Here is a 14,281-nt window from a genome sequence, read left to right as displayed (position 1 = left end):
CAAAATCCTCTCCTCTTTCTGAAGCGCCTGCGAGACAGGCATGCCCTTCCTCTTTTCCCTTCGATCTCTCCGCCCAAATCGAGCACCACAGAGCCTTTCGTTCCCTTACAAATCGAGCAAGCTACTTTCTCTAGCTTGCGCGTCGCGCCTCGAATCTCCTTAATGCTCTTATCGCCTAGGTCGTCTGGGACTTGGAAGGCAACCTCATTTCTGGCATGATAGGATGGACCCGCATGCGGGGGAGCTCTCCTCAAAGTCAGTGTGTTCCGAAAAATGATCCTATTAGTATATGATTATAATTTTAATGATTAATAATAATATAATTATTGAGACTAATATGTTTGTCAAGAATATATATTATGAGTTGTTATGGATGCAATACATAAAAAGAAATATTAAAGTCGGGATAAAATTTGGGCTGAATTGAATAATATCTAGAAAAAATGACTACACCAAATAGTTCGAGACTTAGGACTTTGTATACACCGGAATATTCTTCTTGGGTGTATTATATTCACCGAAAGGTTTGACGCTCAGGGGGCTATACACACCAGAGCAATTTTATGTTTTGTGCAGATATAAGAAGACTCCGCGGGATGGTCTGCTGATAGAAGCTAAAAGCACACCGGAGTATTTAACAGAAGGGAAGTTAAGTGCATCGGATGATCCGATGCTAGAAGAATAAGAATGCCGGAGTATTTAACAGAACATTAGATTTTTTTTTAGAGAAAATAAAGTTCAAGTTATCGGATGGTCCGTTGTTAAGGAGTTTAACACACTAGAATAATTGCACAAAGAAGAAGTGGCTTGGTTTGGCACAAGACAACACACCGGATAGTCCGGTAATGAAAGTGAAAGATACACCGGACAATCATGTGTTCAGAATATATTTGAGTGAGGTTCCAATGGCTAGTTACTGATGTTGTACTCACCGGATGGTCCGATGTGTGTACTACTATTATTATCGGATCTTCCGGTGTTCATAGTAAAGTTGAGTCATTGGAGCAATGGCTATTTGACGGGTTTGAAACCATAAATACCCACTCACTCTGTCATTTGAAGCTGTTGGAGTTCAGAGAAGCTTATATACACTTGAGAAGATATTCAAGCCATCAAAATGGTAAAAATGTTCATTCAAGACAATTAAGCACATCATTAAAGAGTAATTAGTACTTATAGGCCTAAAGAGAGGTGTTAATAGGTATTGCAATATAGAGAGTGGATCAAGAAGTGATCCAACCATGTATCGAGAGGTACGCCGACGTTTTAGAGTCTTGGTGACTCGCCAGTAACTTGTTGACCCTCCGATTTGGTGTGGAGTGCGGTAAGAAGTTTATGCGTGGACGCAGAGACCCTTATCTTTGTGACTAAAACTCCAGAGTGAAGACAACGTACAAGTGACCGGAAGAGAGGTTAGTGGTGAGATCTCGCCTTGGTGGCTTGATGGCTCATCATGCTTGAGACCTTATCTTGATGACTTGATAGCTCAAGAGTTGTGATCGGAAGAGACTTGGCGATGGGAAGCATATCATTTGTGGAGTACCAACGTAGATTAGGGGTGGCTTGTGTGCCACTGATACTATGAGATAAAAATCATTTGTGCCGAGTTTGTCTCTCTACCCTATTTACGTTTTCGCATTTGTATATTTGCAATTTACCTTACGAGAGTAGGTTATAATCCTCTTGAGCGGTAGAGTAGACACACTAGATAAACCTATATCACATTTAGATAGAAATTGAGATATGTTTATATTTTAAAGTTTTTAAAACCATTAGTTTCTAAGTGCTCTAATTCACCTCCCCTCTTAGAGCGTCACCGATCCCTACACAGCCCATATTCTGTTATGCCCCGCGTTGGTGAGCACTGCAGTGGTGGTTTGTGTGCTTCGATGGTGCCCACGAGAGACAGCTCAATGGCTATTGCGCCCCTCTTGGTAAAGCGATGCAACAGATCATCAGGCTTCGGCGGCATCATCATTTGTATTGTGAAATGTGCTTGAACTTGATGGCGCTGGGCCTTCCCTCCCTAAGCATCTATCGATTAGACGCGTTGAAGGATGGCACCACAGCCACGCAAGGAGCGAACGTCGTGCCTAGGGATGGCAACGGGTTCACGGGCAAAAACCTTAATAGGCACAGGTTTAGTATGTATTCTTCGCCTATGGATCTAGGTGCGGATTTGATATTAAAACCAACGGGTAGAGACATATGCATGAAATAGTCTAATCTTTATCCGTTTCGCCCATGTACCTGCTCCAAACATCATTTAGTAGTATATAAACTATTGTCCTTAGGGTTTTTCTCATCTCATTCCCATCATAACCCCCACCTAGACCCAGCCGATAGCCCACAACACACCCCACCCACCAAGCACATCACCCTCTGCTGGCCGCTCGTCGCCTTGCCTGTCCATCCCATCTCGCTAGACACCGGAGTCGCACCGTCATCCCCGTCCGCTCCCTTCACCGTCCCCATCCGTCCCACCTTTGCCCCACCTCTCCGGACACCTAAGCCGCACTGCTATCAGGTAAATCTGCCACGCCCCCACATTGCACCACCACATAAGGAAGTTGTATTGCGCGGGGCGATGGGCGTGCCTAGGGGTGACGGATACGGATGTCATTTCTTATCATATCAGGGATAATGGTTATGTGCACGAATTTAAAATTTAGCTTGCTAGACATGGGTTTATATAGTTTCTACTTATGGCGGTGGTGCTCCAGAGCTGTCAGCTTGCCAGACGAGCATCGTAAAGGTGCGGCTCTTATCTTCTTCCTGGAAGATGGAGCTAGCGATCAACAGCAGTGAAAAGCATGGTTGCCGCGCCTACTCGCTCCTACCAATGATGACACGAGACGACGATGACTTGCCGGCGACATGGCTTTTTCCTCGAGAGGGAACACGTGTAGCTGCTCACTATTGTGACCCTGTGTAAAGTGCATCATGTGTACACTGTAATAACTCTCTAAAAACATTTACTCTTCCAAAGAAACTAGTTCCTCTAGTCACAAATAAATATCATTTTAGACATCAACTGGGTCCACAAAACACATATTTGATTGCTACTTTTTAGTATAATATATTATATAACATAGTAAAGTTATATTATTATTAAACTATTTTTGAGACAAATCTACCATTATCGTTTTCAAATATTAAAACTTAATATATAAAGAGTAATTTGTAGCCAAAATTTAAAATATTGTTATCTCGACCAACAAACCGAGATGACCGTGGGGTTGGGACCCACTACAACTCACGTTTTGCTAACGAAGACGCCTTGATCGGAGATGAAAATCATCGATTGATTTCGATCCCAAGTCGCCAGCGCCACAAATAAAAGGGAAGTCAGCCACCCCACGATTGACTTGATCGCCCGTGAGGTCAGCCTCACCCCGACACTCCCAAAGCCCTAAAGGTCCAATTCATGAGGTCGTTGTTATGACACAAAAGCTGTCACCGCCACCGCCGGGGCGAACCCAGAGTTTGCCCTCAACACTGCATCACCAACGCGAGGCTACATCAACACAATATTGATCCCTATCGCTATTGTTCCCCAAGCGACCGAGATCATCACAATGGCTTCTCCCAACAACGGTTAGATGAACCTAATTCCACATTATTTCCAAGTGTCCATGTTTTAGGCTATTTGATCCTTGCGGTTTAGTTTAGTCTAATGCTAACAAGCTCTAAGCAGCAGGTGCTGTCAAGCATGAGGTCAAAGCAACCTGGAATAGGTAAATTATTTTAAATGTTTTTTTTTTTTTTGAAGTGTAACACTTCTCCAGTGAATGACATTCTGCAATGAACATTGCAAGTGATCAACGCAGAACTTTACTATAACAAAATAACAAACAAATAGATTGTAATAGTGTTCCTGAGTAATCAATTAAGCACTATCTTTATTGCAATAATAATAATAATTAACAGTAGCAAATGTGCATACTTCTTTATTTGTGTTGGATAGTTTTTGCCTCGAAATTGTAACACGTGCACCAAAATCTGCTGAAATAAACTGCCTCGAGACCATAATATCCTAATCCTCAGGAATGAACAAACAGCAGCTAATGGCCATATGACCTTGAGAGTCATTTGGTCTCTGTTTACATGGACATATTCTTAAAAAAAAATCGGAAACTAGACTGCCAATTGAAAAGTGGCATTTCAACTACTGTTTACACATGCCCTTTAATTTCCTTAATGATACCTTCAGCAAGCGAATCTGTATCATAGTTCTTGCCATAAAACTTGACAAACTCCATCTTTGGATTCATCAAGTACCTGAAAGTGGATGAGCAACCAGTCAGTATTTTGACAGGACATAGGTGTATTTTTCACACTATCACAGTAATGGCACATGACAGCAGCACTAACAAATCAGAAGCTTCCAAAGGGTATATAACTGCCAGCCAGTCTCTTAATTTGGGTTGAGAGTTGAGACATTCCATGTATTTCCTCAGAAAATAGATCAACCACAGTTTCTCTAAAGTATCAAAATGAGCATATCATCAAAAGTTCCTATTGAAAATCCCTGCTGGAGTGGTACGAGATAATACTTAGAAAGGTTGGGGGGGGGGGGGGGGGGAATGGCCAAACTAACGGTTCTTGTTTTTTGCAACCAAGCCAAAGTAACAGATTTCTTCATTTTGGGTTGCATGTTGTAGATATGCCATATCATACAATGAAGAAATGACTAAAACTAGACCATCTCAATTGCACAACATTAGCAAAATCAAAATTAACCAAAGTCATTGTGCAAAGAGGGGACAGATTAAGAATAGCATACATGACAATTGAGTGATCAACGAGATAGTCAGAACCCTCCTCCTCTGTCTTCATATAGTAAACTCGGTAAGCACGTGCAACCTGTCTTATCTCATCTGTCGTGCCTGTTAGTCCTATCAGATCTGGATGAAACTCTGCGAAACACAAACAAATTCATCAACAATGGACGATCAAATAAAAAAGATGCTGCAAGCTAAAGAAAAGTTCAAAGCGCATCAAATTTTAAGAGATGATAAGCATTAAGATTTGAGGGACATAAGTGAACAAACACACACCTTTAACGTAGTCACCAACTTGCTCAACGGTATCTCTTTCAGGATCAACTGTAATGAAAACTGGCACAACATCCAATTTTGCCTTCTCCTCTGCATATAATAACGAATTTTATGATGACTGAAAATGTGTTAAGTGAAACTGTCTACTAGCTCCAGTAAGACATATCAGCTTTCAACGAAAGGAAATTATACACTTCCAGTGGAAATTTTAACCAAGTTCAGCTAAAAAAAAAGAAATAACTTTTGTGTACATTTCACTCTGGCATACCCATGTACCATATCATTTTGGTATAATAGGATGCCTTCTAATTTCTAGACGACAAATCTAATGAAAGATAACAGCGTTGTTATACATAGCATGAAACAAGAAGATGTACTGAATGACAATAAGCAGACAAAAAATGATTTATCAAGATAATTGTATGCAAGGAACCAGAGAATCAAATTAACTTACTAATTTTATCAATTGCTGCAGCCATTTTCTGGAGCTCATCTGGACAAATGTCAGGGCAGTGTGTGAATCCAAAATAAAACAGAGTCCATTTGCCCAAGAAATCCTTTTCGGTGACGGGCTTCCCATCATGATTCAGAAGCTTGAATGGACTGCCAATGGCTGCAGTGCCAACTGTTAATCCTGGCTTTGCAGCACTTGTTTTATTCTTCAATTCTGGGGAAGATTGAACGGGAACCAAAAAAAATCAAACATGGGAAATTAAACAGCTGACGGGATTACAAGGAGCTGATACCTTCCTACTATGCAGATAACACTTCCAAAAGGCACTAGTCTACATTTGTAAAAGTAAGGACATGTTTGCAATGTTTGATACAATAGTAAATGGAGAGCTGATTCTGAACCTGGGTAAGGAGTTTGTCAGAGTGCAATAGTGTCAAAATAAAATATAAGGCTGTTATATCAGATATTTTTTTTAGATAATGGAATAGATTATATCAGATATGATTTGCACAAAGTGTCTTGACATTGTTTCCACTGGCCATATAAGGCTTTTTGGTTTTTCGCCGATGTCGTGAGGAAGCATGATGCAACAACCACCTTATACTGTTAGTTTAACGAGTTTAGTGGCTTGTTCAACTTTTGTAACATGCATGTACTTGAAACTTAATCATATGTATTTACAAACAAGCAAACAACAGCTACAAAAATGCCAGCATGGTGGCTAAAAGAGAAAATGTAAATAAATCATTGCTCTTCAACTTATTTTCACATTAGTGTAGACTGTGTAGTCAAGTTGCTGTTAAAGGCAAACCAGTTTGTAGGGTGGGGGAAGCTTAGACAGCTGGTGGGGCTATAATTCTCCATTTTACATACAGTGATGCTGAAAGCGTTGAAGAGAGTTCTAATTTTCTTTGATGGTTCTGTTTAGATGTAACCATGTAAATTAATCATTTCATGTTGAAACCAAAAAGAATGTATGAAATCATAAATAGATACTTCTTAGCTTGCTCCACCATAGCTGTCACAAATTCAGTAAGGTATCACTTCCCTTAATGATGGTTTCATTTGATAGCTAAAAGAAAAAAACTTTCCAGCTTAACAGATGTATATGCTCTACACAGTTTTTATAGAACGTGTATAAAATGCTGAAATAAAGATTAATACACTGCTAGACATGTAAAATTAGGTTCAGGAAGAATAAATAAAGGTTGTAATTCCTAGTACAGCACTCAAAATAAAGTGGACATAAAAATGAACACAAGAAATTGTGTTGATATTGTTAATAATGCATTTCAAAGGCATCGCATTTTTGTGATCAGGTATATACAAGGTGCAGTACTCATGCTAGGAATCCGAAGCTATTAATATCAGGAATCAGTAAGACTGAAAGGCCAATAAAATCTACATCTCCTACAATTTCAATGTCATTTTAAACTCATCAGGTCATCACCAGCATCACAGCGTAGCCACAAATTTTGAGATGGGGTTGACGCATAGAAATGCAGGATTAGACAGTTTGATATTTATCTTGAGGTGCAAATATGGTATAACGGAGGTATATACTAGGCTAAATTACTGCTACTTTTAAAAAAATCAAAAATATTTGATGATTCAAGTCATCTAACTGAACCCCTGTGACCTATGCAAAACCCACCTTTGGCTGTTTGGCTCAACATAACCTCTTCAAATTTGGTAAACAGCTATTTGCTGTTATCTCCGTTGTATGACTTGGTACAGCTAAGAACACCATGAGGATATTTTGATTCATCGCTAGACGCATTCCTACACAGCAAACAAAAACACCCAACTCACCATAGTAATCTACCTTCAATGTGACGCTTCTTTTCTTTGTCGTAGTACACAATTATCCCTCCTCCAGTCACGAGCAGCAGGAGAAAACTGAGCCACGACACCGGCTGCAAAGAAGTAACAATTCCGTTGATGAAGCAAATTTCTTATAGAACATAATGCTTCTCAATTAGCACGCAGACATGGCATAACAGGCCAGAAACGAGGGAATGCCCTGATGAAATGAGAAATCGTCTAGCTGGGCACTAAATATTTCAACTAATTCGTGTCAAATTAACCATTTCGGAGCAATTATGTTGATTTCCCCCTGCATAAGAATCCAGAAACACTTGGTGTTACAAGTCATAACTCACCCCTCCTCGGACGGGCTTCCCGGCGTCCGCTTGCTCAGATTTCCCGGACTGCCCATCACCCCCTCCGCCGCCGCCAGCACCGTCCGCCGCCGCCGCGGGGGGCTTCGACCCGCCCTGCGCCGGAGCCGAGGCGTCGCTAGAGAAGAAGCGCGCGCGCCCCAGGAACGCGGCCCCGAACCGAGACGCACCACACGGTCCAGTGATCTGCTGCGACACAAAACCCAATCAGGCCGCCTTGGCGTCAGTCACTCGCAGGACGACGAGAGAAGATCCAGCGCTTCGGCGGACGCAGGGGCGAAGAGACGCTTGGGTACCTGAGCACGAGGGCGAGCAGGAGGGGCGAGGCTGGGAGAGAGCGCCCGCGAGAGGAGCGCGCGGAGGTGGGACGCGCGCGCCCTCATCGTCCGGATCGGGGACTGCTTCGTATGCGGGTAGGGGAAGGGGGTGCTCGGCTCCGTCGCCTCGTGGTCGTGGCTGCGGCGGCGCCGTGGGTTTTGAGGGGGGTTTTCCTTCCACCGAGTGGTTTGCTAAATTGCTTTGCTTCCGGCGCAAGAAGAACGTTTCACGAAACGCAACGCAGGGCTAATCGTTAGTTCCATAAAGAAAACTCTAATTAACCTCCAATAAAAATAGATAAAATTTCGTTCGTAGTTTACTACACGCAAATAAACTATAGAATCATTTGATGGCTACGCATAAATGTAATTAGTAGGGGGTGCCGTCGCCTCGTGGTCGTGGCTGCGGCGGCGCCGTTGGTTCTGGAGGGGGGTTTCCATCCATTACTAATTTGCTTTGCTAATGCAAAAACGTTTCGCAAATCCCAACGGAGGGCTAATCGTTAGTTCTATGAAGAAGACTCTAATTAATCTCCAATAAAAATAAATAGATTTCCTTCGTAGTTTACTACACGCAAATAAACTATAGTACCAATTGATGATAATGCATAAATGTAATTAGTAAGGTCAAGCTGCGTAATATATATCTAGATAAATTATCTAGATAAATCTTTAGACTTAAATTTTTATTTTGGTATTGGTTGGGGTGCGCCAGGCCCGAGCAGCAGTGCAACGACCGGGCGACGCGCGAGGGCCCCAGTGGCAAGCCACTGTAGTGGACCCTCCCCCACAATAAATAAATTTAATATCGAAGTGAACACATGGTCCACATATCAGATATTAAACTGATAAGAACAGATACTACACTTGATCTTAGCCAAAAGGCCGAGAAAGGTATGATTTGTGACGGAGCCCTGCGCCTTGTTTTATAGCTCGCGCGACTGCCTCTCCTCCTTCAGCTAGCGGTATGGTACTATCCAGGAAGCCAGAAGCGGGGCGCATCGCAGCGGCTCCCTTGCCCTTCGGCCTTAGATGTTTCCCCGATGGCCCAGTAAAGAGGTAGTGGTCCACGTACTCGGACAGCCCAGCTACTAAGGGGTCAAGGTCAGGCATTTGTGATTTTTTTATTTTTACATTTTAAATTTTCAAACTTAGCAATTTTAAATGTCCGTGGAAAAAATAGCACGAATAGACTTATGTCACCCGTTTGTATTTTTTTTGAAAGAATAGCACGGATATCGTCTACACCAAAAAAAAATTCAAACGGGAGACAGACGCCTATAGTTGCTATTTTTTCAAACGGATACCTAAAATTACTAAATTTGAAAATAAAAAATCCAAGCATATGTAGGCAACATACATACAGCAAGTAATATATTGCTTCATTGCTTGGCTGCTCGGGATTTCTTCTATCTTGTCCTCTAATTTCAAGGACAGGCATTGAGAGCATTCCTTGCGAAACAAAGGACTAGAGTGAGAGCAATCAGGAGCTATAGTTTTGATTTTTTTGTGAAGGAAAAAAAAACATGAGCAATTGAAGGAGAGCGAATGAGCGATGTCTAGGAGTTGCACATGAGATTTGCTAGAGTCTGGGAAAGATGGCTAAATATAGTTTTATTTTTCTTCTTGGGCCTGAAGAGAGCTAAACATTATAAAATCGAGAACTTTTGTTTATGCAACCGGTTCCTAACTTTGGCAATTTTCTGGTTTGTGTAGCTTTGGATAGTCTTCGTCGTTTTTTTCCAACAACCTTGTTACAAGCTAGGGATTAAAATTTCACGAATTACGGGAATTATGGAAATTTTAGAGGGAAACAAAATATCTTTTTCCAGAATTTTTCTATATTGATATGTGAGGCCCACAAAACAGATGACGATAAATGATCAAAATTACAATAAAAATATGCAAATTTCAATCTTTTCATTGGTAAACAAAAAAAATATAAAATGAAATTGAAATCCCTACCACAAGCCACTGGTTGATGTTACTATCGTGCGATGTTCAGTCAACAGGATGTGGTATTACCAATCACACACGTCAGGTTCCGGTTTCACCAATCATGACAACAGCATGCTCGTCAATGGTATCGAGTTCTCGAGTGCTTGCTGAGATCAGCCTTGCGCCAACAAATTAGACATCCAACACAAGAATTTCTCTACGTGCAAATAGCTTTAGCAACATCCCCTAACAGCGCAAATGTCTAGGCTACAAGCTTACGGGTATCAAATTCTTGTGACGTACAAGCTTGCCGCAAACACGATGTCACGCTTATCTCCATCTTCTTGTACAACGCCGAGTTCCCCATTATTAAAGCTGCATTCCTGAATTCCCTGCATGATTCATGCAGCCGCACGATTGTTCTTACAATGAGCCCTTCAGATACAACTGTCAGCTCACATACAGCGACGGATCCATCAAGAGGTCATGAGCCCCCCTACGCCCCGGGAGCACTTGCGAGCTCCCAAGCCTCTCTTCAATTTTTTTAGCATGAAAAAGGAAGAGGAGGAGGAGAACAAGGAAGAAAAAGATAGAGAGTCTCTTACTTCGTAGCTCTGGATCCGTCACTTGTCGCATATGTCCATCGACAGCGTTCCTACATCGATGTAACAAATATTAAATAGTAGCGTTATAATCCTTCATTCATCTTGGAGATGAGTTCCCATGAGGATGTGTATACCTTTGCTCACTCGTAGACAACCTCAACCAGGCCAAACTTAAGATTATCACGTGCATACTCCTCAGGATCCACGGGCACCTTGAACTCTGCTTGGAGCTTTCCTAATCTGATTGCTATATCATGAAGCCTAATACAAAGAAACACACAAGACCAAAAGGTCCTTGAAACATGTCTTCCAACTTCTGAGAAAATGCAATTGAGATTCTTAGCATGTATCGTAAGAGGAATTCTTGGAAAACCCTGACGTACCAAAGGTGGGGGTGGGGGGATCAAAATCTGAAAAGCACTGAAGCACCAAGAGTGGGGGTGGGGGAATCAAAATCTAACCTCTTTTTGGCTTGAGCCAATTTTGGAGTTAGAGATGGTTCCAATGAGGCCAATTTCCGCTCGTGGAAGAAGGATTACAAGGCCCGGGCAGCGCAGGGCCAAGGCCAAGATCGACAGGGACAGACGGCATAGAGGCAACTGCTGGATTTGAACATGCCACGTATGGAAGCCTCGCTGCAGTGGCTTGTTGCTGTCTTCATGTGTGTAATTCTTGTTCAGAATTCAGTAACGTGGGTATTAATTTCAATGCTCGCACAATCAAATTTCGCAGAAACAATTTAACTCTTGTAGGAACAGAAAAATTCTTCCCACGTTCCAAATTGGACCTTTCATATCATCTAAGAATACAAATCATGCAGATTCTAAGATGTAGTTACTTTCACACTTCATATGTTCAACCACTGGAGTAGCAGCAACATAGCATATGATGGTACAAGGCATGGCTAGACTAAAGCTAGGCTTGGTTTCAGGTGAGAATTCACCAACCTATTAGCTGCACAATCTTGTAGCACCTTGCATGAAAGGCGTCGCACAATTTGACGGCCGGGGACGGGGAGAGGCAGATGGGTCCTTCCCTGTGACAGTGTGGTCACTAAAACAGTGAGCAACGTGGACTGGAGGAGTTTGGAAAATCTAGTTCATTGTTGTACATAGAGTCATTAAGCCGTCAGGTACCATTTCCATCCGAGATCAGACAGTCGGTCGGCTCATCAAGTCATTTTTGAAACTTTTTCACTATTATAAAAATAAAAAATGATGAGAAATAATGTCAGGAAGCGACCGCTTGCTTGGTTGGTAGAGGATGCCGTCGAGTAACACGCCATAGAAGCTACCTCCTTCGTTCTCATGGTATACTTTAAGAGAGAGAGAGAGAGAGAAAAACATTGTCAAATTTTGGCATAGAAGTATTTGCTTGTTACATTATGTTGTAGAGAGTACTATGCAAAGTGAGATGGATACTGGTGAATTGAAAATCATGTGACTTACGAAGGTTTTAAAGAACTTTTCCAATGCAAAACAGAATAGAAAGGGAGAGAGAAAGAAATTTTGGGAGAGAAAAGGAGAAAGAACCAGATGAAAAGTGGTCGGAGCTCCAAGCGAAAAAAGATGTTGCTAGTAAACTTTTCTTGTGTCTTTGTCAGTAAAGGATGAACACACTGGAACCATTAGATCTAAGATCCTATGGCCTGCTTGTCTCCTAGCCAACTATAAGTACCCATTCATTCCTTCCGAAGTCCGAGGATGTATCACAATTCACGCCAATTACACCATCTCATTCCTCGATTGCCTATGCCTCCTCATCATTCTATCTTGCACATTACCATCTTCTCAAATATGGTCCCACCTAGATTTTTCGTGTACCATTTGATCCCTTCCCACACTTATACAGTTCCTATATCTTCTTTAGAAGTCGAGGAACTCAAAGGAACCCTAATCAGCGCATAATATCCGGTAGTTGCTGATTTGATAGAGATGTCCTCATCGGCCGCTAGCGCGTGAATCCTCATGTCGATTATATGGTAAGTCATTATGTTGTCTTTTCTTTTTCATATATATGCTCGACTCTTGTTATGAGAAAAAAGGGAAGGGATTACTATACTCGACGTGGATCAAATTGGTGTGATCGCTTGCAGTTTTAGGCTAATTGTTTTATTTTTCTTTCTATTTCGGTGTAGTCGTGAAATTGTTGTGATTGTTTGCAGATTTAGGCTATTTGTTTTTACTCTTTTGATCCGCCCTTGTAGTTAGGTTAAGCTAGGGTTGAAGCCAAGCCAATTTGGAGATGATCTATGACCTTATTTTTTACTAGACCAATGCTTTAGGCACTATAATACGTCGTATTTCGTTGGATAAGAACATCCCTGGCCGATCTCAACTCTTGCTCAGTCACAACTCAGCCGATCAAGGCTCAATTCTCCAACTATCATTTCACCCCAACTAGCCACAAAAAGACCGGGATAGACCGGACCGGCTATTCTACATTTGGAGTTAAGCGACTATGGCCGACGACAGTTATCTCAATTTGACCAAACACATGGATCAAGGAAAAATGGAAGATCCCCTCGGAAACAAGCGGGAAATTAGAGCAGGAAAGAAGGCACTTCATGCTTTTTCGTAATATTAGCACGCATTGAAAAGGGTGTGAATGAGCAGAATAAAAGGAAAGAGGAAGAAAATGGAAGAGGAGAGGGGCCGTGTGAACGGCAGCCGAGGAGTGAAAAAGGAAACAAGGCGGATGTAACACCCTAATTTCCATTTTTTGAAATTGTAATAAAATATCTCTCCTTTAGATTAGGTGTTAGCCTTTGTCTCAAAATCCTAGGTGAAAATTTTACTTTCTAAATTAAATAATTAATTTAGGTTATATTAAAGTGTGTTGCATTCATGCTAGAATAGATGCATTAGAGTTTTTATGAAGTGAAAAATGAAATTTGAAAATCTTGAGGAGCGTCGTTTGAACTTTGGAAAGGTTAGAAAATGTTTTTATAAAAGAAAACCCATTTTCTTTCCTTTGGGTCGAATTTCCTTTTTCCCCTCTCTTTATCTTCCTTTTTTTTTCTTTTGGCTCGTTTCCTTTCCTTTCCCAAGCCGAGCCCGCTTCACCCTTCCCTTCACCCCACCTTCCCACTTGGGCTAGCCAAAGGCCAGGCCCAGCTGCGCGTTGTCGCCCTCCCTGTAGGTGCCCCTGGCCGACTTCGCCTTTGCCCATGCATAGCGCCCCCGAGCCGTCTCCTTCCTTGCGCCGCTGCGCCCGAGACCGAGCCAGCCAAGTCCGTGTTGGATACGAGCGCCGCCCCCTCTCTCGAGCCTGAATCCCAACCAACCCTTGGTTTATCCGCAAGATCTGCGTCATCCCCACCTAAATAAAGGTTTGCACCTCCTTCGTTTTATCTATTTTCGCAACCCTAGCTCACCGTCGTCACCTCCACAGCCGAGCTCGCCAAAGCTTGTGTCGTCGCCACTCCACCCTCATCGACTGGCTCTCCGGCTTCGCAAGCTCGAGAGCAAGGTCGTCGACCCTTCCTTGTCGCCCACCAACCACTAGAGCCCCTCCCCGGCATGCACCCGAGCACCACAGCCGTCTACCCCACCGCCGACCGTCATCCCGTGCCCCATCGCCCGAGGTATGCACTCAAACGAGTTTGTCGTGCCCCCTCCTTTCTTTTCCGCCACTCATCGTCACCCCTTGTGCCCCGACGATGAGATCTCCACCTCTCTCCGACGAGAGCGCCGTCGTGCCCGAGTTCCCGTCGCCGCATGCTGCT

At 42.6% G+C, this 14,281-nt stretch overlaps 1 protein-coding gene and 1 non-coding gene across 3 annotated transcripts; both read right to left on the bottom strand.

Moving 5' to 3' along the window:
• Positions 1 to 3,901: 3,901 nt before the first annotated feature.
• Positions 3,902 to 8,400, bottom strand: LOC133922639 (protein SCO1 homolog 1, mitochondrial-like). Of its 2 annotated transcripts, none has more exons than XM_062368048.1 (7): positions 7,991 to 8,400; positions 7,677 to 7,883; positions 7,340 to 7,430; positions 5,515 to 5,727; positions 5,061 to 5,150; positions 4,787 to 4,919; positions 3,902 to 4,281 (listed from the first exon to the last, which is right to left on the bottom strand). In XM_062368048.1, the coding sequence occupies exons 1-7, from the start codon at positions 8,075 to 8,077 to the stop codon at positions 4,176 to 4,178; spliced, it is 927 nt and encodes a 308-aa protein (XP_062224032.1). In that variant the 5' UTR covers positions 8,078 to 8,400; the 3' UTR covers positions 3,902 to 4,175. The 2 variants fall into 2 exon arrangements, with proteins under 2 accessions (XP_062224032.1, XP_062224033.1); XM_062368049.1 differs by having other exon boundaries at positions 7,677 to 7,880; positions 7,991 to 8,397.
• A 312-nt stretch (positions 8,401 to 8,712) lies between these two features.
• Positions 8,713 to 8,909, bottom strand: LOC133923332 (U2 spliceosomal RNA). The gene has a single exon (XR_009910590.1). It is a non-coding gene; the product is annotated as a U2 spliceosomal RNA (small nuclear RNA).
• Positions 8,910 to 14,281: the final 5,372 nt, after the last annotated feature.

This window comes from Phragmites australis, chromosome 6, assembly GCF_958298935.1.
Source record: "Phragmites australis chromosome 6, lpPhrAust1.1, whole genome shotgun sequence".
NCBI classification, from domain to species: Eukaryota; Viridiplantae; Streptophyta; class Magnoliopsida; order Poales; family Poaceae; genus Phragmites; species Phragmites australis.
This window is presented reverse-complemented; position numbering and strand designations above follow the sequence as displayed.

Coding starts and splice junctions, on each gene's coding strand:
- LOC133922639 (XM_062368048.1), bottom strand. CDS start 8,077: ATGAGGGCGCGCGCGTCCCACCTCCGCGCGCTCCTCTCGCGGGCGCTC. Junction 7,884..7,990: donor CTGCTCGCCCTCGTGCTCAG/GTACCCAAGCGT, acceptor TTTGTGTCGCAG/CAGATCACTGGACCGTGTGG. Junction 7,431..7,676: donor GGAAGCCCGTCCGAGGAGGG/GTGAGTTATGAC, acceptor ACTTCTTTGCAG/CCGGTGTCGTGGCTCAGTTT.